General features: G+C 36.6%; 1 protein-coding gene across 4 annotated transcripts in view; it reads left to right on the top strand.

The window, feature by feature from the left end:
• LOC150109592 (activin receptor type-1-like) overlaps positions 1-19,399 on the top strand; it is a 238,237-nt gene that overhangs the window by 55,164 nt on the left and 163,674 nt on the right. The window contains exon 1 of one of the 4 annotated variants that reach the window (XM_090409141.1): positions 15,587-16,161. The exons of the other annotated variants lie outside the window; for them this stretch is intronic. Within the exon in view, the coding sequence (XP_090265267.1) occupies positions 16,104-16,161 (58 nt within the window). The 5' untranslated portion in view covers positions 15,587-16,103. Of the gene's footprint in view, positions 1-15,586; positions 16,162-19,399 lie in introns of those variants that run through there. 4 annotated transcript variants of the gene reach the window in all.

Genomic DNA, 19,399 nt, shown 5'->3' with positions numbered 1-19,399 from the left:
CATTATCCTTATATATCAATCGATATCCCTCTCCATAGAAAGCCATGGTTTACCATTAAATATTTTAAATTCTAAATTAAGCTAAAATTGGCATATATTTATAGACAGTATTTTTAAACCAAAATCTAAAAAAATATGAACAAAATGTTTCATTATTAACTAAAAACATTCAATTTTACTTGGGGGGGGTTTGGAGGGGGCGGAGTAACAGTCGGAGAGAGAGGTAGCATTCGTCATTTTTGAGTGTCCTTTAATCAAATCGTAGAAATCTGACACCCCTAACATCCACTGGTCACAACTGGAATGACGTCCGTTGTCAGAGACAAAAGAATTGTTCGTCGCCCAGTTTTACACGAAATTAATTTTTAGTTTAGTTTTGTTTTGTTTTTCGAGAACTTTTTAAACTATGTTAAATTAAAAAAAAATCTTTACATTTTTTTGCTGCTTCAATAATGAATTCAATAAAAAATAAATACGCAAATAAATGAATAAATAAAAAAACACTGGGCATTAAAAGTGATCTGTAACAGGCAATATTTCATTCAAATATAAATACTTAAAATTAACAACATATTTCATTCAAATATAATACTTCAAATTAACAACATACACCGAAGGAATACCAAAGTAATTCGTTTACCAATATAATAAGCGTTATAGGGAAGGAAGAAACGTGATATTTATTCTAAAACCTTGGCATATTATAAATTAAAGGTGCCAAGAAATTATATTCTTGGTTTAATTCTTTATCCAAGTGTAAGCAAACAAAGTTTGCGCGTGGACATACTAGTTTTTTACAATCAATTCGAATTTTCATGTTTGTTGCATTGTGCTTATTCTCTATAAGATATATTTTTTAAAAATTATTTTTAATTTTCATGGAAAAGTCCTTACAACTAATGTACTTAAGCGTTTTAATAATTCTGAATGGAACCGACTATTTTCAGGTTTATCTGCTGTATACTGTATAATGAAATTTCAAGTTTAGGTTTGCTAAATTCAAGAGCTAACGTTCAGGTTATACAGAAATTAATTCGTTTCTGGAAGGGGGAAAATCTATTTTTTCCTTTCCGTAAAGCGGAGGAACAGGCATAAAAATAAATACACACAATTGACAAAGAGAAGCTGAGGTATCATTATTTTCATTGGTATTCGGTAGTATAATTTCAGATAATCTTCCCAGGGCTTGCTCGCAATTGCTTGATGCGCGGGAAGGCTACCATATGCAACAGCCACGTAGTATATTCGAAGACGTAATATGAAAATAATAGTTGGTTGTTTGCTTTGAAATACAATATATTGAAATTCAATACATTCACAAGTCAAAAGGCAACCAACTTTTAGGTTACAAGGTTCCAGAAATGGGAATAATACTGAGGATAGGCAAACAGAGCTTTCTTGGGGATCATGTTAAAATATACTGTGTGTGTGTATATATATGTATATTTAACATGATGATAATATATATATATATATATATATATATATATATATATATTTTTTTTTTTTTTAATGCCAATTTCGTCCACGAAAGGAAATGTATACTATATTAGTGTAGTGGTGACCTAAGTTATATAAACCGAAAACCCTGCTCTAGGAACCAAACAGGAAATTTTTTCAAGTGCTTCAGGCCTTTCAAAGTAGTAGTGCGGTTGTTTGCAGGCCCGTCGTAACCCACAAAGCAACTAAGGCAGTGTCTACGAGCGGCAGTTTTGGAGGGCGGCAAAAACACCTTTATTATTATTTTCTTGAATTTAGAGGCGGCGAAATAGTGCTTACCTAGAGGCGGCATATATCTAACAACGGTCCTGGTGGTCTGACACCAGACGATAAAATACACAACCTAAAGACATTCGTGCTTACGTTGCTATTCTCCCTACAGCTTTTGATTGGAGAAAGAATAAGAATGGATACGCTATTATCACGGCTGACATTTATCTAATTTATATTAGATAAATCGGACCCATCATGTGTGCAAAGATGTCTACATTTGTAAGGTATTACAGAATAATAAAGATCTGCAAGTTGCCCAACTGTGTCAGGCAGACTGCAGACAGGACAATACAAAAGAACAAACAGGTAGATTATTATTATGTCTGTACACGAAAGCTAGGGGTATCAGAAACAAAGGGATACAGTTTCTGCATTAGTCAATATGTTGCGACCTCAGATTGTAGGTATTAGTGAGACCTGGCTATTAGAATCAGAACTAACCGGTATCGAGTGTCATGGGTACAGTATTTTTAGGAAGGATAGAGAGGATAGGAGAGAAGGGGGCGTGCTGCTAATGATATCGGATGACTTAAATCCAGTTAGAGTTGAGACCTATGATTGTAGTAATACTACTAACAATATTTCATGTGGCAGTGAGTTTGAAGCTATCTGGTGTAAGGTGGAAGCCAACAAGACTTATTACAAAGTGGGGTGTTGATAGAGACCTGGTAGATCGGTTGCTAGTGATGAGGAAATGCATCACAAAATAGAGATGAGCCCGAAAAGAGTAATCATAATGGAAGACTTTATTTATTCAAATATTGGGATAGCAGTAGTATCTCATGAGAAGAATGAAAATTCATTTATCGAGCTGTTCGATAAATGAAAATTCATTTATCGAACTTCCTCAAGCGGGATGTGACAGAAGGAATTCGAGGTCAAAGGGTGTTAGATTTGATTATAGGGTCAAAGGGCGTTTCAGTTAAAGACGTAACTATTCTGTCTCCAGTTGGTGACTGATCATGCGGTACTCACTTGGGAAATGACTAAGTTTATCTTTTCTGAATGTTCCATTCAGAAAAGGTTACATGTTGAACTACAAAGCAGGAAATTATGACCAACTGAAGAGTATACTGAGTTCAGTGGAATGAAATCGGTTGCTGGAATGGAAAGAATATCGACAGTGCATGGGAAGCATAAACAATACTTAAATGATGCGATATCAGAACGTGTCCCGAGAGTTCGAAGAATAAATAGAGTAGGAGTCAAATGGATGTGTAATCTTATTAAACAAGAGATTCGTAAGAAAAGGACGATGTGGAAGGAACACCGTTTGCATAAGGATGACGTCCGTTATGAACGTTATAAGCAGCAGGCTAGAAGAGTCACAACTCTTGTACGGAAAGCAAAGTCTGAGTATGAAAAGAAAGTGGCTCTGCGTGCTAAAGACAGCCCACAAGAACTCTGTCGATATGCTGTAACTAAAAGAAAGAATGAATATGAATATGAAAGAATAACTTCTAAATTCAGATGGCGGGAGGGTTACAGATGTAGAAGAGGTTGTTCAGTTAATGAGTGCCAATTTCGTTAAAAGCTATCAACCTGGTGAACGCAACATTGAGTTCACTGTCACCTTTTCACTAGATGAAGAAACAGGTGTGAGAGGCCGATGTATTAGAGCTGTTGCACAAATCGAATAAGAATTCAGCAATAGGGACTGATGGAATAGCAGCTAGTTCAGCTAAATAAATGTTCAGCTGAACTAGCCATTCCTTTGACCAGGATGTTTAATATGAGTCTCAGAACAGGGATGATGATTCCACAGGAATGGAAGGAATGTATGGTAATTCCATTACACAAGGGAGGTGTAAAGATCATGAAGGTCATGTTTTAGCAACTTGCTCACATTCTATAACAATGTTATCATTGAAATTGACAAGAGAAATGGATACACCATGATACTTTTGGATTTTGCTAAGGCTTTTGACAGAACACAGCATGGTAGACTGTTGCATAAATTGGAGAAAATGGGTTTGGGTTATACAATATTAGCATGGATAAAATGATGGCTGACTGACAGATATCAAAAAGTGGTATTCGGGGGATCTGATTCTGCAAGGTTTTTTTTTCCTCGAGGGCCCTACAGGGCACATTGGTGGCATGGCATTGCCATGCCACCAGTATAGGTAGTACTGCCCATAAAAAAAAAAATAAATAAATAATAATGAAAAAAAAAGTGTTGTACCACAAGGATCAGTGCTTGGTCCAGTGTTATTCAATCTGTACATTAATGATATTGGGAAGGATTTGACAAGCGACATACAGCTATTTGCTGATAATGCAAAGATAGATATGCTGCTGATATGCAGTCTTTGTGTGAATAGGTTGGAATTGTGGGTGTGGGAAAATGGGTGTCAGTTCAATGTAAGTAAATGTAGTCATTCACTTCGGCATGATTAGATATCCAATGTCGTATTATATTGGTGGGATTAGGCTTGAAGAAACAGTTGAGGCTAGGGATCTCGGAGTGTTAATAAATAGGAAGTTGAACTACTTCAGGGCCATGTGGCAAAAATTGCAAATACAACTCAAACGATAATTGCAATGCTGAAAGCACGTTCACATGTAAAGATAAGGGTGTTATTTTGCCTCTTTACAAGGCCTTGATAAGACCTCACTTGGACTATTGTGTGCAGGTCTGGTCTGCTGGTTTCCGTTGTGATTCTGATGTATTGGAGAGAGAGTACAAAGAGAGTGTTAAAAATTATATCAGGATTGTGGAGTACTGATTTTGAAGACGGATTGAGAATTTGTAGACTGCAGACACTAGTAAACAGGAGAGAGAGAGATGATATGATCGAGACTTACAAACTTCAATTTGTATTTGGATTTCAATTGATGGAATTTTTCAATTTATGGAGGGTGGGGAAAGGACGAGAGGGCATCCTTGAAGCTGAGAATGAAGGCCGCCAAGAGGGTGTGAGCTAGATTATAAGCTAGATTTTTCTCTCAGAGGGTGGTGCGTGATTGGAATGGATTGCTTTTGGATGCTGTGAGTGCAAACAGTGTGATTGAATTCAAGAATAAGTATGATAGCAGGTGTGTGTGTAGTATGTTGCCTCCCTCGATGAGGCTTTCACTTCCTGGAAGGCTCTGTTAATAATAATAATAATAATATTCGATATCGAATATTTGTATGTGTGTAAACGTTTGGCCATTTATTGTAAATATATTTTTCAAAATTTTTCCCGCCTTGCGCAATTAAGCTTTCATTGTCTACTCGAGAGCTTATTATATCCCCCCCCCCCTCCATGGAATAATTCATGATATTAATTTAATTTATTTTGTATTGTGAAGTCCAATGCGTCACAATTCAAAATAAATTGTAGTTCTTATATCGAGTGTGCTATGATTATTCAGTAAATATGTTATGGTTAAATAGTTTAGGTTAACAGAACAGAAGGGAAATTTATCTTTAAAATACATGTCTACACTTTGTTGTGTGGATGTGGGGGAGTGCTTGAATCGAATAGATAAATGCACAAATGTGTACTGATACGAAGATGGAAAGAAGAGAACGAAATAATGGTTACATCATGATATTTTGTTGTGTAGGGAGGGATCTAATGTTGAATATGGCTAGCTGTATTACACCCTATTCGTCCAGTCTGCATAACTTGAGAACATAATAGAATATTTTATTCTATTTTATATTATGAAGGAAAGGTTCTGTTGCGAAGTATTAACCGAATAGTCCGGGCCGTCGCCAGATTAGATCGCTCCCTGAAGCAAACAATTAAATATCGCCCCTAATGGATTATAAGACAAAAATATAAGAAAATATCCAATTGCTATTTTGTTTTTATTACAAGAAAAACATTAATACAAAACGATTACATAATAATATTAATTAAATGTTTGCTCTACGGGGATATCGCATAAAACTTTATAAGCTCTTCTAAATTTAAATTATAAGCTATGTCCGCCTCTCTTGATATAGTTGCTAGACCAACCAATCTTTCTTGGGTCATTGTTGTTCGCAAATAATTTTTTATCGTTTTAAGCTTGGAAAAATTTCTTTCCTCACTTGCTACGGTAGCGAAGGCGCCTACCGCAATATGGCTGAACGAGCGCCATGAGGCAGGCTGCATGCTACACCCTTTCGACAGTACTGCGAATAGTTAATACTTGACAATAGACTCTTTCCTTCATAAAAGATATCACCACAGCAGCGGAAAAACCTATTGATAAACCATCTGTAACTCCAGGCTCTGCCAACTTTGGCTAGCATATAGACAGCTGTTACCTTTCCTTTTTTTGTTGAGACTATCCAGCTTCACTCGTGACTGGAATTTTCTACAGTAGTGGTTCTCATGGTCTTAACTATTGGGATGGTCTCTTCCCCCCCCCCCCCGCCAAAAAAAAAAAAAAAAAAGATCTAGCAAGATAGAAGGAAGTAAACGCACAACTAGTTTCGTATTCTTAGAAGACTTCATCGGGTGTATTACGTGAAAAGACACACACACACACACACACAAAACATTGTGAGACAATAGCTAACGTATTACTAACATTTGAAGGCGCTCTGGATACCACAGTATTGTTGGTCATGATTTCGCGAACGCCAAAAGTTGGTAGCAGCACAGTGACATCAGAAAGATTATAGCTCAGGTTAGTGCTCAGATATAATGGATTGAGGACGATTTCCCTAGATTCCACAATTCTTCTCTAGAGTACGTCATGGCATCTAAAGATGTTCTTTGATTTGTTATACAGATGACTAGATGAGAAAATTTTTATCATTAGGGTCAGTAGAATTAAGGACCTGATTAGACAGTGCGCTGGCTCTAGTTCTGCCATATGTTGTGTCTCTCACATGCTCTTCCAGACGTAATTCAATGGATTTTTCACTCTGACACGTTGGACATGTCAGACTGAAAAATAGGACATGTTTCAGTTTGCACCAAAAATGGTAAACGCTGGGATATTTTTTTGTTAAGTGCACTGGGTAAGAAATGGAGTTTGGGCAGAGGATTGAAAGAAGTCCGGATTTTAAATTTCTTGAGAACTTTAGCTAACTTAGGAGAAACGGAGCTGATATACGGTACAGGCGTATAGCCTTTTACATCATTCCTATCTTCAATACGGCGAGGAGGTGAATTAAAAGTAGCTTTCTGTCTGTTTCGAATAACCATTTTTCTGAAAGGTTGTAAGAAGAAACTATAGTTATTTGTTGATATCCTTTTCTTCACAGAGGAGAGGGTGAGCACGTTTATCTAGTGTCGAGATGATGCCAAGTTTTGGAGGTGGATAATGATGGGTTTGTTCATGAAGTTCTGTTGGTGGGAGTGGGTTTTCTATAAATGGAGATTTTCAATTTTTCCGATACAGGAGTGAGTTTGACACCTAGCTGATACTAATTCTGAAGTAAATTGTATTTTCGGGTGTTGACTGTTGAGATGGTATAGGAACTCTTTTCAGGAATCAGGTTCATAACTGCAGATTAAGAAAATATCATCTATTTATCTCTTTCATAACCCCAGTCTTTAATGAAATGAGGTGATTAGCTTTTTCTTCAAATGTTTCTAAGTATAAATTTGCTAGTATGGGAGATAACGTATTGCTCATGGCCAAGCCAAAGTTCTGTTTGTAAGTATCTTTACAAAGAAAATAGCCAGAATTAACGCGATGGGTCAGTAAAGACATAACTTTTTTTTTTTTTTTTTTTTGGTAACTTATCCTCTAAAAGAGTAAGAACTTCCTCTGTACGCACATTAGTAAAGAATGAAAGGACATTAAAACTAGCCATAATTCCATCTCTTTTGAATATGTAAGTATTTTACATTCGAAAAAATCTTCAGAATTCTTAAGAAAATAGGAAGTTGAGCCTGATAAGCATTTTAGAGTTTTGGCCAAATATTTTGAAGGATTATATGTAGGAGAATCAATGCCTTCTAAAATGGATCTAAGTGGAGTATTTTCCTTGTGAATTTTTGGCAATCCATATAATCGGGGGATCAAAGGATGAAGTGAAGAGACAATCGTAAATTTCTAGAAAATTCTGTAGAGGTTGTTAGTTACGGTTACGAAGTTCGCGCACTGGATCTCTATCAAGAAAAGAGTATTTTTTGTAGTAATTGCAACATATTGTTATTATATTCCTCAGTATCCTAGATACTATATGTTATTATATTCCTCAGTATCCTAGATACTGAGGAGTATAACAAACAGATACTGACTCTATTCTTACCGAAGCATTTAATGAAGGCTGTTCCTGACTCATATCTCATCCAACTATATGCAGGGAATTGAAGATCTGCATTGGTAGTCGCATGTTTATACGCAGTGCCGGCTCAGACGTTGGTTTTTCGGGCCTCAGACCGAGACCCCGCGCTCAGAGGGGTCTGCACTTTCAAATTTCTAAGAAAATTTGATAATAGAATTTTAGATGTTTCAGAGATGCATTGATATGGGAAATATTTTAGTATATAACTATATATGTATATGTATAATAAAATTATATGATTTTTCGATAAAAAAATTATTTTTTTGCAAATATTTTGGGATCCCACTAATAACTTATTCCCGAGGTTCCACAAAACCTTTAGCCGGCCCTGCCTATACAGAAACCATTTCTTATTTCTGCGGAGTTTCTAATTCAGTGGTTCGGTATGTGTATAAAGACACTTGCAAAATATAAAGCCTTTATATGTAGATTAAGTTAGACAATCACCGTCTTTCTTTCTTTCTTTCTTTCTTTTTTTTTTTTTTAATCTTTGGAAATTCGAATGCAGTCGCCTATTTTAGGATAAGTAATACTCAGTGGTGTAGCTAGAGCTTTTGCAGCGCGGGGTGATCCCTGAGTTTGCCGTCCCTCTCAATACACAACAAAAATACTACAAAAAGTCAAAACGACGTATAGGGAAATAAATCAAAACACTATGTTTACTTTTGAAGTAAAATTTTAGTTTCAACATTCTAAAATGCTATTTTTCTTGCTTTTCTGTTAGCAAAATCGTCGATGATATTGGCGAAGTCTATTTCATAGTAATGTAGGTAATTATTAATCAATTTTATATAGAAAAACTCCTCTCACAACTAGCAACACTTAGAGCAATTGTAAGGAAAATTCGTAGTAGTATTAAAATATTCTGAACTGAGTTCTCGAGACTACCGACACCAAAATAGGCCCAATGGTTATGTGACCAGATGTACAGTATTTACCGGTCTTGTACAGCATTTGAAATATTTTATTCACCTTAACAGAAAGAGTAAACTACGAACATACATTAGTTGTTTATTCTGAGGAACTTTTTCATGTAAAATTATTTTTTGATATATGCCAAACTTTTAAAGAGTATTTTCAGTTGTGAATAAATTATGGACTGCAGAGAAAACACAATTAAAGCTTGAGACAATAAAGGCCATTCTTATTGTAAAATATAATATGGCTGATTCCTGTGAAGATTTTATGAGTGAAATATCAGAGGATGATGAATTATTGAAAAGGATTCATTCTTCCGAAAAATATGTTTAAATTGTTCATTTGGAGAGTTTTAATAGATATTCATTGTATAAGATAAATAAGTTTTGTGTGATATTTACTTTTGCATATATTATTAAGAATTTAAATAAAGGTTGCTTTTAATAAATATCTATTCATTGTATAAATAATTTTTTTGGGGGGGATATTTACTTTTGCATCCATTATTGAGAATTTAAATAAAAATTTCTTGATAGTTTAGCAGTAACAATATTATTAATTAGTAATAATAACAAGAATAAAAGCAGAATATTTTATTGAAAAGGTATGATTATGTTTCTGTTGGGATAAGAAGAAATACAGCAATTTTGGAATATACGCCCGGAGGGAAGGCAAACCTGCAAAGCAGGAAACAAAAGTTATGCACCAAGTGGAACGTGTCCAGCATTGTTCCTTGGATAATCTGGTCACTATACCCAACGGCCCACAAACCAACCACTTTATATTATGAAATATATTTTTAAAGCAAATTGTTTTTTGATGCCAAACATTAAGAACATTCTCATCATTATTTTATGAAGTCTTTTTTATATGACATTTAGTTTCTTTTGGATTTCTGTATGTTATTGGCGCCAGTTTTTCCATTTTTAAAATTTTTTTAAAAATTTCAGTCCATTTATTTTTAAAATCAGTTTCAACGAACATATCGGACTTTTCAGATTTCCAAGACTTCATTTGCATTCATTACAAATGCTAATACTGCAAGGAGGACTTCAAAATTTCTTGAAATTTCTGATAATTTCTCAGATGTACTCTAAATCATTCTACATATTAGGAAAATATTAGATAATGGACATGTGTGCCCAAGTGTCTGTAGAAATAGTTTGAAGCGGTTGTGATATTTGAAAAGTTATCTTGGCGTTGTAAAGCGCATCTTTATTAAATTTATCAATTCTGAAATTTCGTAAAATAATTGTAGAATATCACAGTAAAACATAACATCTGTCATGTTGACATTATCAAAAATTGTATTTAAAATTCAGTAAACTCTGAGTCGCGTTTACTGAATTCTCCCCTGTATGATATTCGAAAAAAAACACCCAAACTCCAAAAAAGAGAAATACTGTAGTTTATTTTGTTGATAACCTGATGTGGCTTGATGGACAACAGTCCCGTGGACTTCGATCCCTTAATCGGTATGTAATAGTCGTGTATTAAATGTTAGCGAGCACCTGGCTCACCCTATTTAGGGTTGTACGGAGGTACCAGAATCGATAAGCAAAGCAGCTTTCGGGCGCTTATGTTTCCACCTATCGTGTTCGTCATAATTAGATGACTCTTGAATGAGTTGATTTGGATGAACAGCTGCTTTGGCAAAATAAGCAGCAGCACTGTTATGGAGGAAAGTGGGAATATCTGGAATATCGGCATCTCGATGTAAGAGAGTATTTCTGACAAACCACGGAGCGTTGAAGATTATACGGAGGCACTTGTTTTGTATAACTTGTAGCTTTTTGATGTTAGTGGGGGAAGTGTAACCCCAGGCTGGCGATCCGTAAGTTAACGATGGTCTGATAATTGTTTTGTAGATCCGTAGTTTGTTATCAGTGCTGACTTGACTTCTTCTATTGAGGAGAGAATAGAGTTGTACAATTGCAGAGTTTGCTTTTTTGCATGCATAAACTATGTGGGAGTTAAAGTTTAAACGGTTATCAAGTTGAATGCCTAGATATTTGGTGCTAGATCTCCATGGGATGGCTGTGTTAAAAAGTTTAACTTCTCCAACATGAGATGCTTGTCTTCTTGTGAATAGAATGGCAGTGCTTTTATCGGCATTTACAGATATTCTCCATTTTTTGAACCAGTCTTCTAAATTTGTTGCTGCAGTTTGTAATCGCTGAGTAGCTATATTAGGCCTGAGAGATCTGCTAAGAATTGCCATATCATCCGCATAACTAGCTATAGTGGTTAGTGATGTGCTAGGAACATCAGAAACAAAGATGTTAAAAAGCAGCGGTGAGAGCAGCGAGCCTTGAGGGACACCAGCAGTGATTTTTTTTCAGTGAGGATCTAATTCCACGCAACTTAACCTAAATTTTACGGTCCTGTAGAAAGGAGTTAATAATTTTGGTAAGATAAAGAGGGGTGTTGGCTGCAATTAATTTGTAGATGAGACCTTTGTACCACACCTTATTGAAAGCTTTTGCAACATCTAGAAAGATAGCTCCTGTGTGCTGTTTCCAGTTAAAGCCTGTAATGATGAACTCAGTCAGTCTGTGAATTTGCTGTGTAGTGCTATGTCCAGTACAGAAACCAAATTGTTCTTTTGGAATTATGTTATTTTTATTTACCTCCTCATTAAGTCGGTTGAGAATGACTCTTTCTGCTATTTTTCCTAGGCATGATAGAAGACTGATAGGTCTATAGTTCTGTGGCATCTGAGGTGCTTTACCAGGCTTGAGAATAAGGAAAATATCGGCTTGTTTCCATCTTGAGGGGAAATAATTAATTCTCAGAATTGCATTGATAATGGCTACTAAATGCATGACAGCTTTGTGTGGGAGGGCTTTAATTGTTTTGTTGGTAACTTCGTCTGGACCAGGGGCTTTTTTGTTTTTAAGCTTCTTAATGATTGAATAGACCTCTTTAGGTGAGGTGGGGCAGATATTTTCACAGCTACAAGGTTGCCGAAGCACAGAGCGTACCCTACGATGTATTTTTTCTATGAAGACTAGATCCGCTTGTGCATAATTAGGGCGTCACTGAAGTTGGAGCGCCTGAACGAGAGCTTCCGCTTTTTCATTATCTCTGTAAACAAGACCTCTTTCTCCGTGAATGGGCTGGATGTTCGAGCGATCTGTACGGAGAGCTTTAGTCAATTTCCACAGAGAATTATCTTCAGTTTTGAGAGAACAGAGTTTTCTTTCCCATTGCTGGTTTCTGTGATCTTTTAAAGCGTAACGGACGAGGTTGGACGCTCTATTTAGTTCTCGACGGTCTTGCGGAGATAGCGTGTTGTGATAGCGGCGTCTGAGCCTATTTTTGTTCCTGATCAGACCAAGGATTTCTGCAGGAAGTAAGTTAACTTGAGCTGGGGTGGAAATAGAGCAAGCTGCGGATAAGCCAGCGTGTATTTTACATTCAAGATTGTTGACTGCCGTGTCAATTTCTTCACGGGTGGAAATAGTGGGTACTGAGTCTATGATAGAGTTCATTTTAGCCTTGAATTTTGCAAAGTTAGTGTGGGACTGGCTGGGAATGAGCTCAGGTTCCTCCCCTAAACTTAAGAGTAACTGGATTGTGATCTGAGCTTAGCTCGTCAACCACTTGAAGTCGGAATTGATGGGAAATATTGTTAAAAATAGTAATATCCAAAACATCAGGTCTGCCGATCGCTCCGTAATGTGTTGTTATTGCAGGCTCAATCGGGCCTGCAATAACAATATTTCTCTTCAAGGCAAAGTTGTAGAGGATCATTCCATTGTTGTTAGAACTCTTGCTGTTCTAAAGGGTGCTTGGAATTAAGATCTCCTGCTACAATTATTGCTTCATTTGTATCTAGTAGCTGGGAGAGATCAGAGGGGAGTAGAGGTTTGCCAGGGGGGTTGTATACAGAATAAATTTTTAAGCTGCCTGCATTGTTGGTATGAATTTCTATGCCTGTCTCCTAGAGGTTAGAAGTATTAATCTTCTTAATCTCATTATAGCGAATGTTTCTTCTAACAAAGATGGCAGTGCCTCCACCTCTGGCATTAAGTCTGTCATTTCTAAGTAACGAGTAGTTTCTGAGTTTGGGATTATCGCAGGGACGTAGGTGAGTCTCGTTAATGAGGAGAATATCAATTTGCAATTGATCTGTAAGTTCCTGTAATTCCAAAATTTTGTTGTTAAGACCGTTTGCATTCCAGAATATTATCTGCATGGAATTTGATGTTGAAGCCGGATTAGTCATTAATCATGGAGAAGATGACTTGAGTATTCCTAAGGAATTTGTTGGTGTCGGCCTGGCTTGGATTTGTTTTGCTGAAGGCCATTAGCATTTCCCCTAGTGAGGCAGCGAGAATTGCTGAAGAATTTTGACTGCTAGTTGCAGGGGATACCTTAGTGTTACTCGAGGAAACCACGGAAGCATAAGATTTATCTGGTGTAACTTTTTGCGCTTTGATTTCAGGCACAGATCTCACAGTATTTTTCTGAGTGGGCTGGATTAACTCCTGTCTAGGCTTTTGAAGGTTGGATGGGTGGAGAGAACAACCCTTGTAATTTGCAGGATGTGGGCCACTGCAGTTCGCACATTTAGCAGGTGTGGTCTTTGGTTTGACGCAAGTATGTGAGGGATGGCTGCCACCACACTTGTAGTCTGCTCTGCATAACATTTGCGCATGCCCAAATTTTTGGCAGCGATGGCATTGACCAGCGGATGCCTTTCTTCTCAGTGGTTCGGTCTTGATAACCAAGTTGCAGACTACCTTAAGATCGTAAATTTCTCTCTGATCTTTACTGATCTCTACTAAGACCGGAGGCATAGGGCGCTTGTCTGCTCGATACATTCGAGAAATCTTGATCGGCTCCAAGCCTTGTAATCTAAGGTCAGTAGCAATTTCTTCTGATGTTATGTTTTCTACCAAACCTCTGATCACTACCTTGAGGTTCTTTTCACTTTTAAGTTGGTAGGTATGGTATGGAAATTTATGATCGTCCATAAGTCTGGTGAGCTGGCGGTAGTCCGTTGTTCCTTCAGGCTGTATGCGGACTCCATCATTTGCATTTTTGGCTGATGAGAACTTGATGTTATTTTTCTTCATCGTCTCTGCAAGCAACGACCATTTTTCCTTAGATCGCAAGAATACTGGTGGGATCCTCTCTTTAGGCTGTGTCGGTATATTTGTCTCTATTCTTGCACTAGATTGTGCTGATGTGTCCATTTGAGGTGCAGATTCAGGATCTGCAGCAAGAGACTCGTTCTTTCTCTTCTTTCTTCTGACTTCCTGGTAATCATTAGAATCTATGACAGTTACTGCAGCGGAGGAATTGACGCTGTCATGTGTAAGGCTAGGAGAAAGTTCGGAGGTTTGAGGGTCTTCTGTCTCGACCTCCATAATCTGATGAACTTCTACCTTTCCTGGCCATTTTGTGTTTAAGATGTTACCAATTTGCCGAAAGATAGCTAGAAGTTCTTTGAAGGAGAGATCTTCATATGGTGAATCCATAATCTAGACTTGAAGTGGGGGAATGACCTGCCTTGTCCCTTCAACCACCGAGTGCTGCACAGGGCGGGGAACAGGAGAGGGTCTGGAAAATGTTTTTGAAGATAAAAATAAAAGTCTTACCTGCTCTGATGATCGAGCACGCTGTTGACGCTATATGAGAACATCAAACAATCACTATTTTAATTTTAATGTTGAAAGGAACTCTGAACTAATCATTAAAAACAAAACTTAATCACTGCTGTAATACTACAAGGAGCGCTGATAAACACGCCTGTACTCACTGATAAACAACTCTCAATCACCTAACCCGTTTATTTTGTTGTGAGTGAAACTTCACTTAAGTACAAAACATTTTGCTTAGCACCATTCATGTATTATACGTGGTACCTCGTTGATAAATCGTCTGCATGTTTCTATCATCAGTAGAATTAGCAATACTTTTTTTTTTTACATCGTCGTATTTGCTGCTCGTCTTTCGGAAGCATATTATTCATGTTCGTATAAATACGAATAAATTGTTTTGAATAAAAATGAACGCTTGAATGTGTTTTAAAAAAAATTGTGACGGGTATTTCTGCACGACAGCCAACGGGACAAATTCCCGATAGTACACGGCCAGTCTGCTCCCGGCTTCTGATACCCCCCCCCCTCCACCTTTAAAGTAAAAAATAAATATAATAATAATAATTTTTCTTACCAATATTCAAGCGATTGAAATACAAACATTGCTAAACTTTCAATCTCCAGTCCTTTTACTTTAAAAATTCCGAAATCGCTTTCAAGAACTTACCACCATCAAAAAAGTTTGGTATTAATATAGTAATGCACTCCTGAGTACTACCATTATAAAGTTCTCTCATCCCCCCCTCCCTATTTTATCTATTGATACACGTTTTGAGAGAAATGGCAGTTAAGTAGATTGTATTAACTATCATAACGTTAATTTGATCTATGGAGATTAACACCTTAAGGGGAAGTGAGATTTAAAAAACAACAACAAAAAAAAAAAAACTGATACCTTATCTTATCTGACATTCTTTTTCAGAATTATCGTATATTCCAAGAACTATTTTGCATTGTAGTTTATAAGTATTTAGATAAATAAGCATGGATAAAAGAATATTTTAAATCCCATTGACGAAAACCTGTTGGCTTTGTGTACGTTGGGCCCATTTATATACGATCTAGCACTGAGCATCTGAAAAAGCATTAAAACAGATATTCTGTTTAACTTGGGAGGAGATACTGAAGAAGACTGTAATAATAGCTAGTTTTACCAGCAAACGATAACAGACCTTTCCTATCTGAAGGGAAGGTTTTTAACGAGTCAACATGCTGTGGTTTCGCTGTGTGATTTATGCATTCCGTGGGTTGGAGGAGTACAGATTTCGTGATGTGGGGAGTGCGTGTATATGGGGTGGAAGAGAGGGAACATGCTGAATCGAGCTGGGTGAAAAGCTTTGTGTGTAGAAGAGCCGGATCCTTTTTTTTTTTCATCTGTCTGAGCTTCATGTCTAGTGGCCCTTTTGTTTTGCTTTGTAAATACAGCTTGGAAGGTAGGGACAACTGAAGGTGTGAACAGAACCGACTGTCTAGGTAGAGCGGAATGTTTTTTCTTACTTGCAAGTTTTACTTTCTGCTAGGAGGATGATCAGAGCATTCCCGAAGCCCGAATTTAGTTTAACAATGTTATCGGAATGTCATACACATGGAAAATTCAAATGAAAATTCCTGTAGCACATGTTACCAATATAGGTAAGACAGTATTTTGATCTTATAAGTGAACAACAACAACAAAAGAAAGTGTTATAGCATATTAATGTGTATGTGTTATTGAACTTTTAAGAGTGGTTTTGATAATCGAATCAGTTTATCCCATATAAACTGTGTCGATTGATGGTACATAAAATAAGCAGAGTACAACTTTAATATCTGAAATCGTTGTAGTTCTCCTTCATATGTCTTGAGATAACTTTCCTCTTACCCCGTGATAAGATCTACAGTTTGAAGCGCAAGCAACAAAATGATTAAATGACCGAATTTGGTCATTTTATAACAATTTATTGTTATTCTAGTCACAAGTGTACCAACGACAAGCGAAAAATAAACGTCTTTAACATTACTGAAGAAACGTTATTTTACTGTTAAATACGGCGACCTAAGCATCGATTAGGAAATCAGTCACAGATGTTACATAATTCTTTGTGTTATTTCAGAATTTATATTTTGTGCATTCCCCAAATAAAAAACTGATATGGTCGAATTGGGCAAAGGGAGCAGTTTTATCTTCAAATAAATTCCAATACATAATTTAAACAATCTCCCCCCCCCCCCCCGTATACATGGTGAGAACTTTTTTTTTTCTCGTTTGTATAATTGTAAGTTTCTGCTATATAGCTGCTCTAGGAGTTCATTTACATAGGAGAAGTAGATTTGCAAATACTGAGACATCTGTAGGACCGGTAAATTGCACCCTTCGATTGGAAAAGGCCTAAGTCCGATTCTCATGGTGACGAGACGACTCTTTATATGGATTTTTTTTTTCAATTGAAGGCGAGTTAGCCGATTTCATATGGAGGTAGCAGGGCTTTTTTTCTCCTGTAAACTCGGGAGAAAAAAAACCCGCATACAAACACATCGCCATGATGACACACGCAATTTATAGACAAAATAATAATAATAATAGTAACTAGCGGCGGGCAGTAGATGCCATTGTATGTAGATGATGATAGTAGTGGCGTTCTGTATAGTTGTACTGGAGACGGAGTATTGTAGAGTGCCCTCGCTTGATGAGTCCTTGGAGGTATCACGTAATAATAATATGTTCTGCAAACTATTTTGCTGTCAGCCGCATAACTACTCTATTACGAAATCCAGTCCAGCAAAACCAAATAAACTATCCCAAGTTCAATAAAACTTGTAGTTGGGTGTGCAAAGGGGAGATTTGTGTGGGGATGGTTAAATAGTTACTACAAAAATAAAGTGGACAGCGCTTGCAGCAGAATATTAAGTTATCCTAACTCTTTTTTTTTCCATGCTACTCAGGAAGACAGAGAATAGCCCAATATAATAAACTTTATTGCCAAAATTGTCTTATGAAATTAACATTTTTATTGCTCTTTCATCCTCTAGCATTTTGTTGGGCTTATGACTATTTATGTTATTCGCATAAAAAAATAAAATAAAATAAAAAAACAGTTCAATAGTGAAATAAAATATATATAGGCATATAATAATAATAAATGAAAATCAAATCTGTTAATCATTAAAGTTCAAATGGAAGATGCAATTACTTAGGTTTGTCCCCAGGCTTGTTAACAATTTAAAGTGACAAAGTTTGGATCCTAACAAACTTTTGTCATTTAGATAGCCAGATAGTCATCTATCATTGCAGACCATGACTGGAAGCACAAAATTCATTTTTATTGCTTCAGAAACAAGAGCAGGGAAAAAAAATAGCCTTTATTATTATTATTATTATTATTATTATTATTATTATTATTCCTGATACCTCCAAGGAGTCTGACGACTCATCGCGGGAGGATACCTACAACTGTCTCAACCACTACACCGAACCTCTACTACGAATCATCTCCATCAACGCCATCTACCGCCCACCACAACAGATCAACATATAATGGCATTTCAAAAGGTATGATACTATCATGTATTGTTGAATGAGGTGAGATTGGATGTGAAAAATCAGGGAGACTAGAGCTTTTTTGGAGTGGGGGTGGAGGAGTGTTGAGAGAGTACATAGATACTCATGATGCATTTGAGTGTAAGAATGTGAGAAAATCTCTAAGTTATAAGTGTACCACTGATAACAAACCAGAATGGGATAGTTAGTATAAAGTGTAAAAACAGCAGTGGGCCTAAGGGGCCATTGCACTTTATTCTACACTAATCACAGGAGCATTCAGAACAAGAGGAAGGATTAATGTTTAAAAAAAACATGTTCAGAATTCTCTTCCACAGCCATTTCCACAAAGGAGCAGCCGTGAGTGTGTCCCCCCCCCTTAAATTAGCAAGAATGGAAGAACAGCATTGTCCATTTAAAATAACAGAGAAGTTACATGAAGAACTACCATCTATCAAAGTCAGGCCTTGCCTTATATTTATGAGCTTGTTTGACCGAGCAAATAACATTGCCACTCTCCAACCAGTAGGCTGTGTTTGAATCCCAAATATTTCTCTCAGAAAAAGATGGTGATCAGTGGTGGGTACTATCAGTTTTAGAATGAACTATTTTATGTCATGTGGATTGACTGGGGATCTTCAAATGTTTGCTGACAATTCTAAGTTAGGTAAAATTGTCACGTGTATTGCTAATGTTAATTCTCTACAGGAAAATTTGAATTACCTTTTAACTTGGACAAATAAATGGGCCATTTTTTAATATTAATAAATGCAAAAACTGATCAGTCCATAGTATGGCCTTAATAGTGCTCCCTGAAAACCACTACATGGCTTCTCTCCAGGCATGATTTGGCAGCATAGACAAGAGCAAAATTATGCACTGAGTGATTGGAAGCCCCTCAACACACTACCATTGGGTCAGGTTCAGAATAGCAGTAAGCAATTATTTTAATGGCTAATATAGCTTACTTTCATTTAGGAGTGCTCCTTTTTTTTACAATGTCATTGGCTCTTTACTCCAAACTTAGGGCATTACTGAAGTGTTATAAAACTGATATATGAAGAGAAATATAAGAAGAAAATTCGGACATACCTTTCTGGATGTTGTTTGCTGTCTCCTTATCCCAGCGATATGCATTCATCTGCTATTAGGCTGTTAAAGGAAGAGGGTTTTTGGAAAGTGGGGGTAAAGTAATGTGGAGGAATTATATGAAAAAACCCAGGTTTTTTATATGTATATTATTATTACAGTCGTCCATTCATAGATACGTCTGTGACCACATAAAGGAATAAATAACATTTTTGACTATACTTTCGAACCAGACACAAGCAAGCATAAAGTAAAAAGGTTTTT

Source organism: Typopeltis vanoorti, chromosome 2 (assembly GCF_054136105.1).
Source record: "Typopeltis vanoorti isolate ZY-2024b chromosome 2, IOZ_Tvanoo_1.0, whole genome shotgun sequence".
Taxonomy (NCBI): domain Eukaryota; kingdom Metazoa; phylum Arthropoda; class Arachnida; order Uropygi; family Thelyphonidae; genus Typopeltis; species Typopeltis vanoorti.
Note: the sequence above shows the minus strand (reverse complement) of the source record. Positions and strands in the feature narration are given on the sequence as shown.